The sequence below is a fragment of the Hyperolius riggenbachi genome, chromosome 7 (assembly GCF_040937935.1).
Source record: "Hyperolius riggenbachi isolate aHypRig1 chromosome 7, aHypRig1.pri, whole genome shotgun sequence".
Taxonomy (NCBI): Eukaryota; Metazoa; Chordata; class Amphibia; order Anura; family Hyperoliidae; genus Hyperolius; species Hyperolius riggenbachi.
The window spans coordinates 62,461,773-62,481,181 of record NC_090652.1 but is presented as its reverse complement, the minus strand read 5'-3'; the positions used below and the strand labels follow the sequence as shown (position 1 = coordinate 62,481,181).

At 47.6% G+C, this 19,409-nt stretch overlaps 1 protein-coding gene across 2 annotated transcripts in view; it reads left to right on the top strand.

Moving 5' to 3' along the window:
- Window positions 1–19,409, top strand: part of LOC137524326 (interferon-induced very large GTPase 1-like) — a 182,672-nt gene that overhangs the window by 128,560 nt on the left and 34,703 nt on the right. For both annotated transcript variants that reach the window (XR_011022658.1, XM_068244058.1), the window contains exons 6-8: window positions 2,617–2,766; window positions 4,070–4,219; window positions 5,954–6,103. Coding sequence is in view for 1 of the 2 variants with exons in the window: in XM_068244058.1 (XP_068100159.1) it covers window positions 2,617–2,766; window positions 4,070–4,219; window positions 5,954–6,103 (450 nt within the window). In the remaining variant the exon portion in view is untranslated. The remainder of the gene's footprint in view (window positions 1–2,616; window positions 2,767–4,069; window positions 4,220–5,953; window positions 6,104–19,409) is intronic.

Below are 19,409 nucleotides of genomic sequence, written 5' to 3'. Positions count from 1 at the left end.
ACTTCTCTTTGGCAATATCTGTATTACCAAATATCTGTATTACCTTGTGTGGTTTTATTAAATAAGTAAAAAGAGGCATGGCATGACAGGGTGTGGCCTGTTAGAGGGCAGAGTTTAGGACACCTTTGCGAGCTTACAGTCTAGAGGATAGTGGCGTGGAAACAATATGGAAGGAGTCACAGTTAGCATATGAGCCGTGAGCCTCCATTGCGAAGCAGGTGGTTTTGGCGCATGATGCTCAGCATTAAATTTACAGAGACCCAGAAATTCTAATCCGAGTTAGTCCATCAGAAGGGTGTCATTGCTGGGGTTGCAAGATCACGAAGGACACACGGGGGGGGGGGGGGGGGGGTGGAGACCATGCCGAAGGCTTACAATCTAAAGAGTGGGAGAGGTACTCAGCTGAGAGAGTTAAAGTGTGGTAGACCATTTTAAAGAAATGTGTTTTGAGGGCTTGTTTGAAAGTGTTGAAAGAAAGAGCGAGTCTGAGGGGGGTGGGAGGGAGTTCAATAGGGCGGGGCAGCTCTTGAGAAGTCCTGTAGTTGTGCATGGGAGTAAGAAATGCATGGGAAGGTCAGGCGGAGACCATAGGAGGACCGGAGGAGGCGGGTAGGTGTATATCTGTGGACGAGCTCGGAGATGTAGGTTGAGCAGGTCTTGTGCACAGATTTGTAGGCCAGGCAAAGAATCTTAAAATGATCCTGAAGCAGATCGGAAACCATTGTAGGGCTTTGCAGAGGGGAGAAGTGGCAGCAAAGCGTTGGAAAGAATGGATGAGTCTAGCTGCTGCATTCATGACTGATTGAAGGGGTGCAATGCATTTTAAATAGAGGCTAGACAGCAGGCATGGTTCGGAAGAGCCCATTTCTGTTTCCGGGACAATTCCGCATTCCGTCATACAGAAATTCCTTTACAGTTTCATTCCGACGGTATTCCGGGCCTGTTCCGCGGAATTCCGACGTATACGGAATTCCGTCGGAAAAATTTTAAAATCTCTCTCTCTCTCCCTCCCTCCTACATGCTAAAGCTGGCCTAGCATAAACCATACTACCATTATGATCAATTCGATAGAAAAAGTAGCATGATTAAGGATTTGTACTTTTTGAAAAGCCTGCTTATATACCATAGCTGGGATTTGAACCCAGGACACAGTGTGTAGTAGGTATCTGTCTTACCCACTAGACCATCAACCACACACAGGGCCAGGCTGAAGCAGAGGCTGGAGAGGCTGCAGCCTCAGGGCGCAGTGTAGGAAGGGGTGCACAATTCATTCAGCTGTCATTCCCAATTGTGTTTGAAGCAGAAAGAAATAAGAAAAGGTGATACATGGCAGCGACTGCAAGCCAGATAAGTAGAGATTAAGGTGTTGGGGGGGTTGGGGGCCCTGGGGCACCTCTTAAGCTGGCCACTAACGGTCCAATTTCTAGCGAAAAATCGTTCGAGCGATCAGAAAATTTCCGCGGAATTCCGTTTGAGAGGTATAGGAATTCCGTTTTGACTACCGGAATCGAAATTAACCGAATTCCGGCCGGAATCACGGAATTCATAATTCCGCAGAATTTTCCGAGCATCCCTACCAGACAGTAGGGCATTGCAATAGTCAAGGCAAGAGAGGATGAGGACATGGACAAGAAGCAGTAATGTTATACTGTTATACTGCGTAGGGTGCCTAAGGGTAAATTAGGGTAATACATATGCCTCCATTGAGACCTACAGCAAATTATAGACTCATCTGAAAAGGTGTGTTTTGAGAGTAGGTTTGAAGGTTTCTAGGCTCAGAGCATGACGGACTGGATGCTGCCACCTTATAAGGAGGAGAAGGGGACACTTCTATAAGGACTAGTGAGGATGATGAGCAATCTTCGATGGGGCCAATGTGCATGTGTCAGTCAATGCCCAACATGATATAAATGCAACAACAGCAGGATCGCAACTCAATAGATCAGAAAAAGGGTCATTATCCATGCATTGCATCCTATATAGGGAAGCATATGGTCAATGACAGGTATGCATCGCTGTAACAGGCCGCATTACAAAGCAATCGCTATTCTGCACTGCAACGCACCACTGTAAACATAGTAAACATGGGGCTTGATTCACAAAGCGGTGCTAACCTACTTAGTTTTTACGCGCGCTAAGTCCCATAGGCTTTAATGGGCACTTCGCGCGGTGCGCCCTGTGCAGTACGCGCGTAAAGTTTAACGCGCATAAAGTTTTGCGCGCGTAAAGTTTTATGCGCGAAAAGCTTGTTTAGACGTGCTAAGGGGGTTTTCACAGGCGTGCTAACAGTTAGCACCGCTTTGTGAATCAAGCCCTTAGCCTACTGTAAGTGTTATTTTTGGTATGTTAAACCATTTTATGGTGTGTTATTCCATAATTCTGTATATTTTCTGCATATCTATTATACTAGTAAATTCACTGCACAAATCAAAATCAACCTACAGCACACTCATTTACTGAAGCTGATTAAAGTAGAAGCTGTTTTTAAGCATTTAAGGATAAACTAGTTTCAATGTAAGGAAAGAAATAAGTATTCAGGAGGTACCTTGTCTAAAACAATGTGAAGCAAAGGATGGTCATGGCAGGTACTCAATATGAGATTTTCCTTACACTCAGGGCACCAGAGAAGCAGAGAGATGGAATCCTCCCTCCAGGACAAGATGCTGAAGTTGCAGAAAGGGAGGATGAAATAAATGATAACACGATCCCAACATCTGAAATTCCAGAGAGTCTTGAAGTCCCAGCACCTGGTGCTGCCTCTGAACAGTGAGTATCCAGGGCCGGATTTATACTTTTTACCGCCCAAAGCCAACTATCGCCAGACTCCCCCCCCCCCCCCCTCAACCAACAGTGCCCCCATGAAGTAAGTGCCCCCCCCCCCCCCCCCCCTATAATACAGCAGGGTAGTTAGTGACATGACAGCAGGAATTAGATTAAAAAATACTCTGAGGACATTTAGTGACATGATGGCAGGGATTAGACTTTAAGCTCCTCTAAGAGCAGGTAGTGATATGACAGGAGGTATTCGATTCTATGCTCCTCTGGGGACAGTTATTGACATGATGGCAGAGATTAGATTGTTGTAAGCTCCTCTGCAGAGTGACAACACACATACACAGGACAAGAGTGACAACACACGCAGGACAGCAGTGACAACACACACACACACAGGACAGGAGTGACAACACACACACACACACCGGAAAGGAGTGACAACACACACACACACACCGGAAAGGAGTGACAACACACAGGGCAGGAGAGAAAACACACACACACACAGGACAAGAGTGACAACACACATACATGACAAAAGTGACAACACACGCAGGACAGGAGTGACAACACACACACACAGGAAAGGAGTGACAACACACAGGGCAGGAGAGACAACACACACACACAGGACAAGAGTGACAACACACACAGGAGAGGAGTGACAACACACACACACAGGAGAGGAGTGACAACACACACACAGGACAGGAGTGACCACACGCACAGAACATTGAGTGACAACATACACACAGGACAAAAGTGACAACACACACAGGACAGGAGTGACAACACACACACACACAGGACAGGAGTGACAACACACACACAGGGCAGGAGAGACAACACACACACTGAACAGGAGTGACCACACACACAGGACAGGAGTGACAACACACACAGGAGAGGAGTGACAACACACAGGACAGGAGTGACAACACACAGGACAGGAGTGACAACGCACACACAATACAGGAGTGACCACACGCACAGGACATTGAGTGACAACATACACACAGGACAAAAGTGACAACACACACAGGGCAGGAGAGACAACACACAAACATAGGACATATCTATTATGCTAGTAAATTCACTGCACAAATCAAAATCAACCTACAGCACACTCATTTACTGGAGCTGATTAAAGTAGAAGCTGTTTTTAAGCATTTAAGGATAAACTAGTTTCAATGTAAGGAAAGAAATAAGTATTCAGGAGGTACCTTGTCTAAAACAATGTGAAGCAAAGGATGGTCATGGCAGGTACTCAATATGAGATTTTCCTTACACTCAGGGCACCAGAGAAGCAGAGAGATGGAATCCTCCCTCCAGGACAAGATGCTGAAGTTGCAGAAAGGGAGGATGAAATAAATGATAACACGATCCCAACATCTGAAATTCCAGAGAGTCTTGAAGTCCCAGCACCTGGTGCTGCCTCTGAACAGTGAGTATCCAGGGCCGGATTTATACTTTTTACCGCCCAAAGCCAACTCTCGCCAGACTGCCCCCCCTCAACCAACAGTGCTCCCATGAAGTAAGTGCCCCCCCCTATAATACAGCAGGGTAGTTAGTGACATGACAGCAGGAATTAGATTAAAAAATACTCTGAGGACATTTAGTGACATGATGGCAGGGATTAGACTTTAAGCTCCTCTAAGAGCAGGTAGTGATATGACAGGAGGTATTCGATTCTATGCTCCTCTGGGGACAGTTATTGACATGATGGCAGAGATTAGATTGTTGTAAGCTCTTCTGCAGAGTGACAACACACATACACAGGACAAGAGTGACAACACACGCAGGACAGCAGTGACAACACACACACACACACCGGAAAGGAGTGACAACACACACACACACACCGGAAAGGAGTGACAACACACAGGGCAGGAGAGAAAACACACACACACAGGACAAGAGTGACAACACACATGGGAATGCATTCAACATTATTAAACATAAACCTTAAATATTTAACACTTACTAAATAAATGAGACACAAACCACCATAGGCGTTTAACAGGCCGCGGCCATTGTTTATTGGGGGGGGGGGGGGGAACAAAGGGGGTGTAACAGACAAAACCAACTTTATTGAAATTCAATAACCAAGTAACTTTATTACCATGTGAACACACATAAATTAACCAATACCAACGCGATCGATGGTCTGCGGACCCGACTCGATCGCTACAACCAGTTCTTTTCTTTCACCATACCCCCCAATAAGGCAGCCCGCGACAAACAAAATTAAGGGACGGGTGGGTGGGCAGCAGCTCAGGTCTGTCTGAGAGTTCTCCTCACAGTGACACTGACTGCTTGACAGGACTAGTTTTATTTCACCTCAGCCAACCCCCTGATTGGCTAAAGGCTTTGGAGGGAATGATGCACCGACCAATCCGCTACAAGCTGTACCTGACAATCATACAGCTCAAACTTTGCATGACAACAGCATTTCTTCTGAGGTAAAATTACCTCACAGCACCTGAAACATAGAAAAGACTGCCAGTACCAAATCTTAATTACATACATTTATACATATAATCCCTTGTTTAATAGTTTCAGCATACCCATGTTCGCTGCCCCTCTATTTGTAGTGCAGCTCCTTCATACATGACAAAAGTGACAACACACGCAGGACAGGAGTGACAACACACACACACAGGAAAGGAGTGACAACACACAGGGCAGGAGAGACAACACACACACACAGGACAAGAGTGACAACACACACAGGAGAGGAGTGACAACACACACACACAGGAGAGGAGTGACAACACACACACAGGACAGGAGTGACCACACGCACAGAACATTGAGTGACAACATACACACAGGACAAAAGTGACAACACACACAGGACAGGAGTGACAACACACACACACACACAGGACATACACACAGGACAAAAGTGACAACATACACACAGGACAAAAGTGACAACACACAAACATAGGACATATCTATTATGCTAGTAAATTCACTGCACAAATCAAAATCAACCTACAGCACACTCATTTACTGGAGCTGATTAAAGTAGAAGCTGTTTTTAAGCATTTAAGGATAAACTAGTTTCAATGTAAGGAAAGAAATAAGTATTCAGGAGGTACCTTGTCTAAAACAATGTGAAGCAAAGGATGGTCATGGCAGGTACTCAATATGAGATTTTCCTTACACTCAGGGCACCAGAGAAGCAGAGAGATGGAATCCTCCCTCCAGGACAAGATGCTGAAGTTGCAGAAAGGGAGGATGAAATAAATGATAACACGATCCCAACATCTGAAATTCCAGAGAGTCTTGAAGTCCCAGCACCTGGTGCTGCCTCTGAACAGTGAGTATCCAGGGCCGGATTTATACTTTTTACCGCCCAAAGCCAACTATCGCCAGACTGCCCCCCCTCAACCAACAGTGCCCCCATGAAGTAAGTGCCCCCCCTATAATACAGCAGGGTAGTTAGTGACATGACAGCAGGAATTAGATTAAAAAATACTCTGAGGACATTTAGTGACATGATGGCAGGGATTAGACTTTAAGCTCCTCTAAGAGCAGGTAGTGATATGACAGGAGGTATTCGATTCTATGCTCCTCTGGGGACAGTTATTGACATGATGGCAGAGATTAGATTGTTGTAAGCTCCTCTGCAGAGTGACAACACACATACACAGGACAAGAGTGACAACACACGCAGGACAGCAGTGACAACACACACACACACAGGACAGGAGTGACAACACACACACACACAGGAGAGGAGTGACAACACACACACAGGACAGGAGTGACAACGCACACACAATACAGGAGTGACCACACGCACAGGACATTGAGTGACAACATACACACAGGACAAAAGTGACAACACACACAGGACAGGAGTGACAACACACACACACACACACAGGACAGGAGTGACAACACACACACAGGGCAGGAGTGACAACACACGCACAGGACAGGAGTGACAACACACACAGGACAGGAGTGACAACACACACACACAGGAGTGGAGTGACAACACACAGGACAGGAGTGACAACACACAGGACAGGAGTGACAACGCACACACAATACAGGAGTGACCACACGCACAGGACATTGAGTGACAACATACACACAGGACAAAAGTGACAACACACACAGGACAGGAGTGACAACACACACACACACAGGACAGGAGTGACAACACACACACAGGGCAGGAGAGACAACACACACACTGAACAGGAGTGACCACACACACAGGACAGGAGTGACAACACACACAGGAGAGGAGTGACAACACACAGGACAGGAGTGACAACACACAGGACAGGAGTGACAACACACGCAGGACAGCAGTGACAACACACACACACACAGGACAGGAGTGACAACACACACACACACAGGACAGGAGTGACAACACACACACACACACACGAAAGGAGTGACAACACACAGGGCAGGAGAGACAACACACACACACAGGACAGGAGTGACAACACACACACAGGACAGGAGTGACAACACACACACACACACACAGGACAGGAGTGACAACACACACACACACAGGAAAGGAGTGACAACACACAGGACAGGAGTGACAACACACACACACACAGGAAAGGAGTGACAACACACAGGGCAGGAGAGACAACACACACACACAGGACAGGAGTGACAACACACACACACAGGAAAGGAGTGACAACACACAGGACAGGAGTGACAACACACACACAGGAAAGGAGTGACAACACACAGGGCAGGAGTGACAACACACACACACACACAGGAAAGGAGTGACAACACACACAGGGCAGGAGTGACAACACACACACACAGGAAAGGAGTGACAACACACACAGGGCAGGAGTGACAACACACACACACAGGAAAGGAGTGACAACACACACAGGACAGGAGAGACAACACACACACACAGGACAGGAGTGACAACACACAGGACAGGAGAGACAACACACACACACAGGAAAGGAGTGACAACACACACAGGACAGGAGAGACAACACACATACACAGGACAAGAATGACAACACACACACAGGACAAAAGTGACAACACACACAGGAAAGGAGTGACAACACACAGGACAGGAGTGAGAACACACACACACAGGAAAGGAGTGACAACACACAGGACAGGAGTGAGAACACACACACACAGGAAAGGAGTGACAACACACAGGGCAGGAGTGACAACACACACACACAGGAAAGGAGTGACAACACACACAGGGCAGGAGTGACAACACACACACACACAGGAAAGGAGTGACAACACACACAGGACAGGAGAGACAACACACAGGACAGGAGTGACAACACACACACACAGGAAAGGAGTGACAACACACACAGGACAGGAGAGACAACACACAGGAAAGGAGTGACAACACACACAGGAAAGGAGTGACAACACACAGGACAGGAGTGACAACACACACACACACAGGAAAGGAGTGACAACACACACAGGAAAGGAGTGACAACACAAAGGGCAGGAGTGACAACACACACACACACAGGAAAGGAGTGACAACACACACAGGGCAGGAGAGACAACACACACAGGGCAGTATTGTAAAAGAAAACAGAGGCACCAAAAGGATAAAATCAATCATTAAAATATAAAAAAATTACTTAGGAGGCAGTGGTGGACTTACCTTCTACAAGCTGGCACAACAAACTGTGTATTCAAAACAAGATATGTTTATTGGTACACTCCAGGGGTTAATCGTAACGCATTTCATAGGCCTCAGCCCACTTCATCAGGCAATAAAGGATAGGAGTACACAACAGCAGTATGTCTGGGTAACACCTGGCGCCTACGCTTATTATCCACCCTTGGTGGAGGGGGATACCCCTTTCTTTCTTCACGTCTACAGAGAGCGGCTACTTATTCCTGAGTGGGGACAGGACAATCTCTTCACCTGCTTATACAGTGGTTGCCTGGAGGTTACCCTGGTTTGTGAGTATTACCTTATACTCTCTTCATTTAATCATTTGCCTAGACATACTACACCATATTGGGCTGTTGGTTCTCTCTTTTTACATACACACAGTACAGGAGTGACAACACACACAAAGGACATGAGTGACCACACGCACAGGACATGAGTGACAACACACGCACAGGACATGAGTGTCAACACACACACAGGACAGGAGTGACCACACGCACAGGACATGAGTGACAACACACACACAGTACAGGAGTGACCACACGCACAGGACATGAGTGACAACACACGCACAGGACATGAGTGTCAACACACACACAGGACAGGAGTGACCACACGCACAGGACATGAGTGACAACACACACACAGGACAGGAGTGACCACACGCACAGGACATGAGTGACAACACACGCACAGGACATGAGTGTCAACACACACACAGGACAGGAGTGTCAACACACACACAGTACAGGAGTGACCACACGCACAGGACATGAGTGACAACACACGCACAGGACATGAGTGTCAACACACACACAGTACAGGAGTGACCACACGCACAGGACATGAGTGACAACACATGCACAGGACATGAGTGTCAACACACACGCAGGACAGGAGTGACCACACGCACAGGACATGAGTGACAACACACACACAGTACAGGAGTGACCACACGCACAGGACATGAGTGTCAACACACGCACAGGACATGAGTGTCAACACACACACAGGACAGGAGTGACCACACGCACAGGACATGAGTGACAACACACACACAGTACAGGAGTGACCACACGCACAGGACATGAGTGACAACACACGCACAGGACATGAGTGTCAACACACACACAGGACAGGAGTGACCACACGCACAGGACATGAGTGACAACACACACACAGGACAGGAGTGACCACACGCACAGGACAGGAGTGACAACACACGCACAGGACATGAGTGTCAACACACACACAGGACAGGAGTGTCAACACACACACAGTACAGGAGTGACCACACGCACAGGACATGAGTGACAACACACGCACAGGACATGAGTGTCAACACACACACAGTACAGGAGTGACCACACGCACAGGACATGAGTGACAACACACGCACAGGACAGGAGTGACCACACGCACAGGACAGGAGTGACAACACACGCACAGGACATGAGTGTCAACAGTGACGTAGCTAGGGAGCTGTGGGCCCCGATGCAAGTTTTACAATGGGGCCCCCCAAGCGCTCTATACATAACAATTGATACGGCGCACCAAAACCTGCCAATGGCAACTACAGTGTCAGAGGTGCAAGAAGGGGATGAGGAACAGTTTGTTAATGATTACTAATATTCAAAGTATCTATATAAGTGATTATTATGAGCACAGGACCAATAGAGAGCTAAAACTGTAGTTGAGGGAGGGCCCTTCGGGGCCCCTCTGGCCCAAGGGCCCCGATGCGGTCGCTACCTCTGCAACCCCTATTGCTACGCCCCTGAGTGTCAACACACACACAGGACAGGAGTGTCAACACACACACAGTACAGGAGTGACCACACGCACAGGACATGAGTGACAACACACGCACAGGACAAAAGTGACAACACACACTAAACAGGAGTGACCACACGCACAGGACATGAGTGACAACACACACACAGGACATGAGTGACAACACACACACAGGACATGAGTGACAACACACACACAGGACATGAGTGACAACACACACACAGGACAGGAGTGACCACACGCACAGGACATGAGTAGCAACACACACACAGGACAAAAGTGACAACACACACAGGACAGGAGTGTCAACACACACACAGGACAGGAGTGACCACACGCACAGGACATGAGTGACAACACACACACAGTACAGGAGTGACCACACGCACAGGACATGAGTGTCAACACACGGACAGGACATGAGTGTCAACACACACACAGGACAGGAGTGACCACACGCACAGGACATGAGTGACAACACACACACAGGACAGGAGTGACCACACGCACAGGACATGAGTGACAACACACACACAGTACAGGAGTGACCACACGCACAGGACATGAGTGACAACACACGCACAGGACAAAAGTGACAACACACACTAAACAGGAGTGACCACACGCACAGGACATGAGTGACAACACACACACAGGACATGAGTGACAACACACACACAGGACATGAGTGACAACACACACACACAGGACATGAGTGACAACACACACACAGCACAGGAGTGACCACACGCACAGGACATGAGTAGCAACACACACACAGGACAAAAGTGACAACACACACAGGACAGGAGTGACAACACACACACAGGACAGGAGTGACAACACACAGGGCAGGAGAGACAACACACACACACAGGACAGGAGTGACCACACGCACAGGACAGGAGTGACCACACGCACAGGACATGAGTGACAACACACACAGGACAAAAGTGACAACACACACACAGGGCAGGAGAGACCACACGCACAGGACAGGAGAGACAACACGCACACAGGACAGGAGTGACAACACACACACAGGACAGGAGTGACAACACACACACAGGGCAGGAGAGACAACACACACACAGGACAGGAGTGACCACACGCACAGGACAGGAGTGACCACACGCACAGGACATGAGTGACAACACACACAGGACAGGAGTGACAACATACACACACAGGACAGGAGTGACAACACACACACACAGGACAGGAGTGACAACACACACACAGGGCAGGAGAGACAACACACACACAGGACAGGAGTGACAACACGCACAGGACAGGAGTGACCACACGCACATGACATGAGTGACAACACGCACACAGGACAGGAGTGACAACACGCACACAGGACAGGAGTGACAACACACACACAGGACAGGAGTGACAACACACACACAGTACAGGAGTGACAACACACACACAGGACAGGAGTGACAACACACACACAGGGCAGGAGTGACAACACACACACAGGGCAGGAGTGACAACACACACACAGGGCAGGAGTGAGAACACGCACACAGGACAGGAGTGACAACACACACACAGGACAGGAGTGACAACACACACAGGACAGGAGTGACCACACGCACAGGACAGGAGTGACAACACACACACAGGACAGGAGTGATAACACACACACAGGACAGGAGTGACAACACACACACAGGACAGGAGTGATAACACGCACAGGACATGGGTGACAACACACACACAGGACATGAGTGACAACACACACACAGGACAGGAGTGACAACACACACACAGGACAGGAGTGACAACACACACACAGGACAGGAGTGACAACACACACACAGGACAGGAGTGACAACACACACAGGACAGGAGTGATAACACGCACAGGACATGGGTGACAACACACACACAGGACATGAGTGACAACACACACACAGGACATGAGTGACAACACACACACAGGACATGAGTGACAACACACGCACAGGACAGGACTGACAAAACACTGAGAGGACAGGGGTGACAATACATACAGGGCAACAGGGCAGGAGTGACAACACACACACAGGAGTGACACACACATCACCTGGGATGCAAGTTTATGATGATGCTTCTCTCTCCTCTGACCTTTCTCCTCATGTTTAAAGCTTGTCTTCACATCTGAAGCTCCTCTCCCTCTCCTTTCCCTTTCAGCTAGCTCTGTTTACTTTCCTGACTGCAGCTGGCTCTCTCTCATAGCAGCATTCTATTTGACATGTGCTGTTTCTCCTAAAGACCCATCTTCTCCTCCACACCGTCTCAGTTCTAGCTTGACTGCACAAGTGAAACTCGTGCACTGCCACAGGAACAGCCACGTGGCCATCCTTCAGATACATGACATGCTGTGTAAGGGCTTTTGAGCGCTACTGATCCCCGCACTTGTCCCAGTCTGTAGCCGGCCACCCACTTCACACAGACACAACACAACAGGGTGCAGGGTGATGCGTCTGCAGATTGGGGCACAATGATTATGATGATCAATGTGTGTGACAGTGGAGGGAGCAGACTGGAGCGACCTGTGTAGCAGGTTAGGAATGGTAAAGACAGTTCTCCGGCCACCTTCCCCTTGCATGGCTTGTGCCTTTTCGGCCTTCCCAGAAATCTGGCCCTGTGAGTATCGCCTTTACTAAATTGCCATTTTGAAAGCATTTAGATATTTTGCTGTGCATCCCTGACCCAATACTGTACAATTAAATGGTTAATCGCTGTGGCGCACACCGCCCCCCCTGGACTGAAATGTACGCCCGCATCCAAACAATGCAATACTGGTCTATGGAGAAACTTTAGCTTCCATCATAGTTTTGCATGCAAAAATATAATATACTGGACATCTGCACCAACGTTGAGGTAATTCTCTGGAGCAGATGTCCTAACACTAAACTGACCTAAGTTAAAAGCAAATGTCTTTACCCTGGGAGCAGCTATGCTAAAATGTGTAACTTATATTCAATACAGACAGCAAAAAACAAAGCATGCGCTCACCACCATAGGCTGCATCTGAATGACTTATCACCTCATATGCACCGCTTATATAGCTCAAATACACACTCAGCAATCAGACAGATGCAAAACATATCACCTCATAAGGGGGGCCTTTTAGATGACAGGTTGTATTGGGCCTGATCTGATGGATTGGAGTGCTAGGGGGGTGACAGGAGGTGATTGATGGGTGTCTCAGGGGGTGGTTAGAGGGGAAAATAGATGCAATCAATGCACTGGGGAGGTGATCGGAAGGGGGTCTGAGGGGGATCTGAGGGTTTGGCCGAGTGATCAGGAGCCCACACGGGGCAAATTAGGGCCTGATCTGATGGGTAGGTGTGCTAGGGGGTGACAGGAGGTGATTGATGGGTGTCTCAAGGTGTTATTAGTGGGGGAATAGATGCAAGCAATGCACTGGCGAGGTGATCAGGGCTGGGGTCTGAGGGTGTGGGCAGTGACAGGTGGTGACAGGGGGTGATTGATGGGTAATTAGTGGGTGTTTAAAGGAGAGAACAGATGCAATGCACTTGGGAGGTGATCTGACGGCGGGTCTGCAGGCGATCGGATGGCGTGGGTGGGTGATCAGATTGCCCGCAAGGGGCAGGTTAGGGGCTGATTGATGGTTGGCAGTGACAGGGGGTGATTGATGGGTGATTGATAGTTGATTGACAGGTGATCAGTGGGTTATTACAGGGAAGAACAGATGTAAATAATGCACTGGCGAATTGATAAGGGGGGATCTGAGGGCAATCTGAGCGTGTGGGCGGGTGATTAGGTGCCCACAAGGGGCAGATTAGGGTCTAATCTGATGGGCAACAGTGACAGGTGGTGATAGGGGGTGATTGATGGCAAATTAGTGGGTGTTTAGAGAAGAGAACAGATGTAAACAATGCACTTGGGAGGTGATCTGACGACAGGTTTGTGGGGCGATCTAATGGTGTGGGTGGGTGATCAGATTGCCCGCAAGGGGCAGGTTAGGGGCTGATTGTTGGGTGGCAGTGACAGGGGGTTATTAATGGGTGATAGGTGATTGGCAGGTGATTGACAGGTGATCAGTGGGTTATTACAGGGAAGAACAGATGTAATGAATGCACTGGCGAATTGATAAGGGGGGGTCTGAGGGCAATCTGAGCATGTGGGCGGGTGATTGGGTGCCCGCAAGGGGTAGATTAGGGTCTGATCTGATGGGTAACAGTGACAGGTGGTGATAGGGGGTGATTGATGGGTGATTGATGGGTAATTAGTGGGTGTTTAGGGTAGAGAACAGATGTAAACACTGCACTTGGGAGGTGATCTGACGTCGGATCTGCAGGCGATCTATTGGTGTGGGTGGGTGATCAGATTGCCCGCAAGGGGCAGGTTAGGGGCTGATTGTTGGGTGGCAGTGACAGGGGGTGATTGATGGGTGATTGATGGGTGATTGACGGGTGATTGACAGGTGATTGACAGGTGATCAGAGGGGATAGATGCATACAGTACATGGGGGGGGGGTCTGGGGAGAATCTGAGGAGTGGGGGGGGGTGATCAGGAGTCCCCAGGGGGCAGTTTAGGGAGTTAAAAAAATAGCGTTGACAGATAGTGACAGGGAGTGATTGATGGATGATTAGGGGGTGATTGGGTGCAAACATAGGTCTGGGGGGTGGGCAGGGGGGGGGTCTGAGGGGTTCTGTGGGTGATCAGGGGGCAGGGGGGGGATCAGTGTGCTTGGGTGCAGACTAGGGTGGCTGCAGCCTGCCCTGGTGGTCCCTCGGACACTGGGACCACCAGGGCAGGAGGCAGCCTGTATAATATGCTTTGTATACAATACAAAGCGTATTATACGCTTTGGATGCGGCGGATCGGGGGTTAACATCCCGCTTCCGTATGGCTGGTGGGATATTGTGGCGGGTGGGCGGAGACAGTTGCCGGGGGAAGCGCGCGTCATCAATGACGCAATCGCTCCCCCGGCATGCCTTAAGGACCCGCCGCACATCGGCGTATTGCGGTCCTTAAGGCATCCACTTTGACGCCGCCCATCGGCTGTGGGCGGTCGGCAAGTGGTTAAGATGCTGAACTACAGACGCAAAATATCTAAATATGGGTGCTGCTAGCCTGGTAGTTACAGAATTATGGAAACAAAATAAAGGTAGAAGGCTGTGCATCCCTGACCCAATACTGTACAATTAAATGGTTAATCGCTGTGGCGCACACCGCCCCCCCTGGACTGAAATGTACGCCCGCATCCAAACAATGCAATACTGGTCTATGGAGAAACTTTAGCTTCCATCATAGTTTTGCATGCAAAAATATAATATACTGGACATCTGCACCAACGTTGAGGTAATTCTCCGGAGCAGATGTCCTAACACCAACTAACCTAAGTTAAAAGCAAATGTCTTTACCCTGGGAGCAGCTACGCTAAAATGTGTAACTTACATTCAATACAGACAGCAAAAAACAGAGCATGCGCTCACCACCATAGGCTGCATCTGAATGACTTATCACCTCATATGCACCGCTTATATAGCTCAAATACACACTCAGCAATCAGACAGATGCAAAACATATGCATAACTAAATACTTACCATGCAAAACAGGATAGCACAATGGGTGCTGCTAGCCTGGTAGTTACAGAATTATGGAAACAAAATAAAGGTAGAAGGCTGCGCATCCCTGACCCAATACTGTACAATTGAATGGTTAATCACCTCACAAAAACGACAAATGACAAAAAATAAAATCTTCTATGAACTCGCCATACTCCTAACGGAATACCTTTGGGTGTCTTCTTTCTAAAATGGGGTCGCTTGTGGGGTTCCTATACTGCCCTGGCATTTTAGGGGCCCTAAACCGCGAGGAGTAGTCTAGAAAACAAATGCCTCAAAATGACCTGTGAATAGGACGTTGGGCCCCTTAGCGCACCTAGGCTGCAAAAAAGTGCCACACATGTGGTATCGCTGTACTCAGGAGAAGTAGTATAATGTGTTTTGGGGTGTATTTTTACACATACCCATGCTGAGTGGGAGAAATATCTCTGTAAATGGACAATTGTGTGTAAAAAAAAAAATCAAAAAATTGTCATTTACAGAGATATTTCTCCCACCCAGCATGGGTATGTGTAAAAATACACCCCAAAACACATTATACTACTTCTCCTAAGTACGGCAATACCACATGTGTGGCACTTTTTTGCAGCCTAACTGCGCTAAGGGGCCCAAAGTCCAATGAGCACCTTTAGGCTTTACAGGGGTGCTTACAATTTAGCACCCCCCAAAATGCCAGGACAGTAAACACACCCCACAAATGACCCCATTTTGGAAAGTAGACCCTTCAAGGTATTCAGAGAGGAGCATAGTAAGCCTGTGGCAGATTTCATTTTTTTTTTGTCGCAAGTTAGAAGAAATGGAAACTTTTTTTTTTTGTCACAAAGTGTAATTTTCCGCTAACTTGTGACAAAAAATAAAATCTTCTATGAACTCACTATGCCTCTCAGTGAATACTTTGGGATGTCTTCTTTCCAAAATGGGGTCATTTGGGGGGTATTTATACTATCCTGGAATTTTAGCACCTCATGAAACATGACAGGTGGTCAGAAAAGTCAGTGATGCTTCAAAATGGGAAAATTCACTTTTGGCACCATAGTTTGTAAACGCTATTTAAACTTTTACCCAATCCAATAAATATACACTGAATGTTTTTTTTTTTTTAATCAAAGACATGTAGCAGAATAACTTTCGCGCTCAAATGTATATGAAATTTTACTTTAATTTGAAAAATGTCAGCACAGAAAGTTTAAAAAGTCATTTTTTTGACAAAATTCATGTCTTTTTTGATGAATATAATAAAAACTAAAACTTGCAGCAGCAATCAAATAGCACCAAAAGAAAGCGGTATTAGTGACAAGAAAAGGAGGTAAAATTCATTTAGATGGTAGGTTGTATGACCGAGCAATAAACCGTGAAAGCTGCAGTGGTCTGAATGGAGAAAAAGGCTCTGGTCCTTAAGGGATAGAAAGACTGTGGTCCTCAAGGCTGGCTTCCTGGTCGGGCTTCTCCTTGCACTCCAACGTGCGTCTCACGCGGTCGCGCTGATGTCATCGGACGTCCTACGGACTGTACTGCGCAGGCGCAGAACTACTGCATCTGCACAGTACAGCCTGGAGGACGTCCGATGACGTCAATGCAACCGTGTGAGACGCACGTTGGAGCGCACAAGAGCCCGACCTGGAAGCCAGCCGGCCGGTGAGCCACCAGAGAAGACCGGGAGCCTCCGGAGCAGCGTCGAGGGCACGTCCTGCCTGCCACGGGCTGGAGGAAGCCCCAGGTAAGTGGATTAGTATTTTTATAACTCCGTGAACCCTCCCTTTAAAGTTGTGAAGTGCTGAATTGCAAAAAATTGCCTGGTCACTAGGGGGGTGTAATCCTTTGGTCCTCAAGTGGTTAAAGGACTTCCAAGGCGAGAACAACAATCTATGTTTACTCACCTGGGGCTTCTTCCAGACCCTAGCAGCTATTTCATTCCCTTACTGCAGCCCCGGTCATCCTTGGTGTTCTGCTGGCCGCCCTTTAAGGTCAGCAACCTGCTAGCGGGTCAGCTCTTCTGCGCCTGCGTAAGCACTTGTGCCTGCGCATCCACATCATCTGGCGCGTACTGCATCTGCGCAGTAGTTGTGTGCAGGTACAGTACATGCCTGATGATGTGGAGGCTCGAACATTCAGGCAGGAGCAAAAGAGCTGACCTGCCAGTGGGTCACCGATCATTCCGGGCAGCCAGCAGAACACCGAGGGGGGCTGGGGCGAGGGACTGAAACAGCTGCTAGGGGCTGGAAGAAGCCCCATGTGAGTAAACATTGATTGTTGTCCTCACCTCGGAAATCCTTTAATAGTTGTAAATAAGGATAGTAAATGAGATGCAAATAGTTCAGAGTTTATCCAGGATTATGTTAATTACTGTATATATGTTAATTTATTCAGCTTGAAAACAAACCAATTGAAACATACTGTGCTTGGCTCACAGTGATCACAGGGTCAGAAGCCAATGAGAAAAGTTTTGTGTCTCAGGCACAGGAGCCACTGTAATTAACATTATGCCACATCAGTGACATCACTCTTAAGCAGCCACAAGTGTGGCATAGTTTTACTACGATGGTCCAAAATGTTTTTTTTTTAAGAAGGGAAAAGTATCAGAACCAGGGAACTGTAGGCCTGTAAGTTTATCATCAGTTACATGTAAATTGTCTGAAGGTATCCTAAGGGATGCTTTTATTATTATTATTATTATTAATAGTAGTAGTAATAGTAGAAAGTGGTCACTGTGGGGATACCTGTATGACAAGGAGAGACCAGGAGCCAAAAGCGGCAATAACATAGGGCATTAGATGTTAGATTGTAGTATAAAAGTATTTAGACTCACAAAGGTGGGTTGCAGTCCCTGTAACCACCATATATCGCCAACGGGAAAATAACTGCCCCCGCTCAGTACTCCAGGTTCTACTGGAATTGAATGGTCGAACTCCTGGTTGGTCCTTCTTGGTTGTAGATAACACCACACCTGGAAGATGAACACCTCCAAAGGAAATTATTATTATTATTATTATTATTTAGCATTTATATAGCGTCGACATATTACTCAGCGCTGTACAATATATATATATATATATATATATATATATATATGTATATATTGTCTTGTCACTAACTGTCCCTCAAAGGAGCTCACAATCTAATCCCTACCATTGCCATATATCTATATTATGTAGTGTAAGTACTATAGTCTTGGGCCAATTTTTTTTTTTAGGGGAGCCAATTAACTTATCCATATGATTTTGGAATGTGGGAGGAAACCGGAGTGCCTGCAGGAAACCCACACAGACAACATACAAACTCTTTGCAGATAGTGCCCTGGCTGGGATTCGAACCAGGGACCCAGTGCTGCAAGGCGAGAGAGCTAAACCCTACGCCACCATGCTGCCCCACTACTCCACCGTGCTGTAATGTATAGTACTGGGGGATGGAAGCATCAAAAAAATAGGTAATATAATGAAACAAAAAATAATACGGGTGATGGAGGTGTCTTTACCACTCCAGATGTAAGAACTCAAACCCCCAACTAAATGTAACAAGATTAAATGATTTATTCAGCACAATTAAAAGGACACCGCTTTTCACGCGT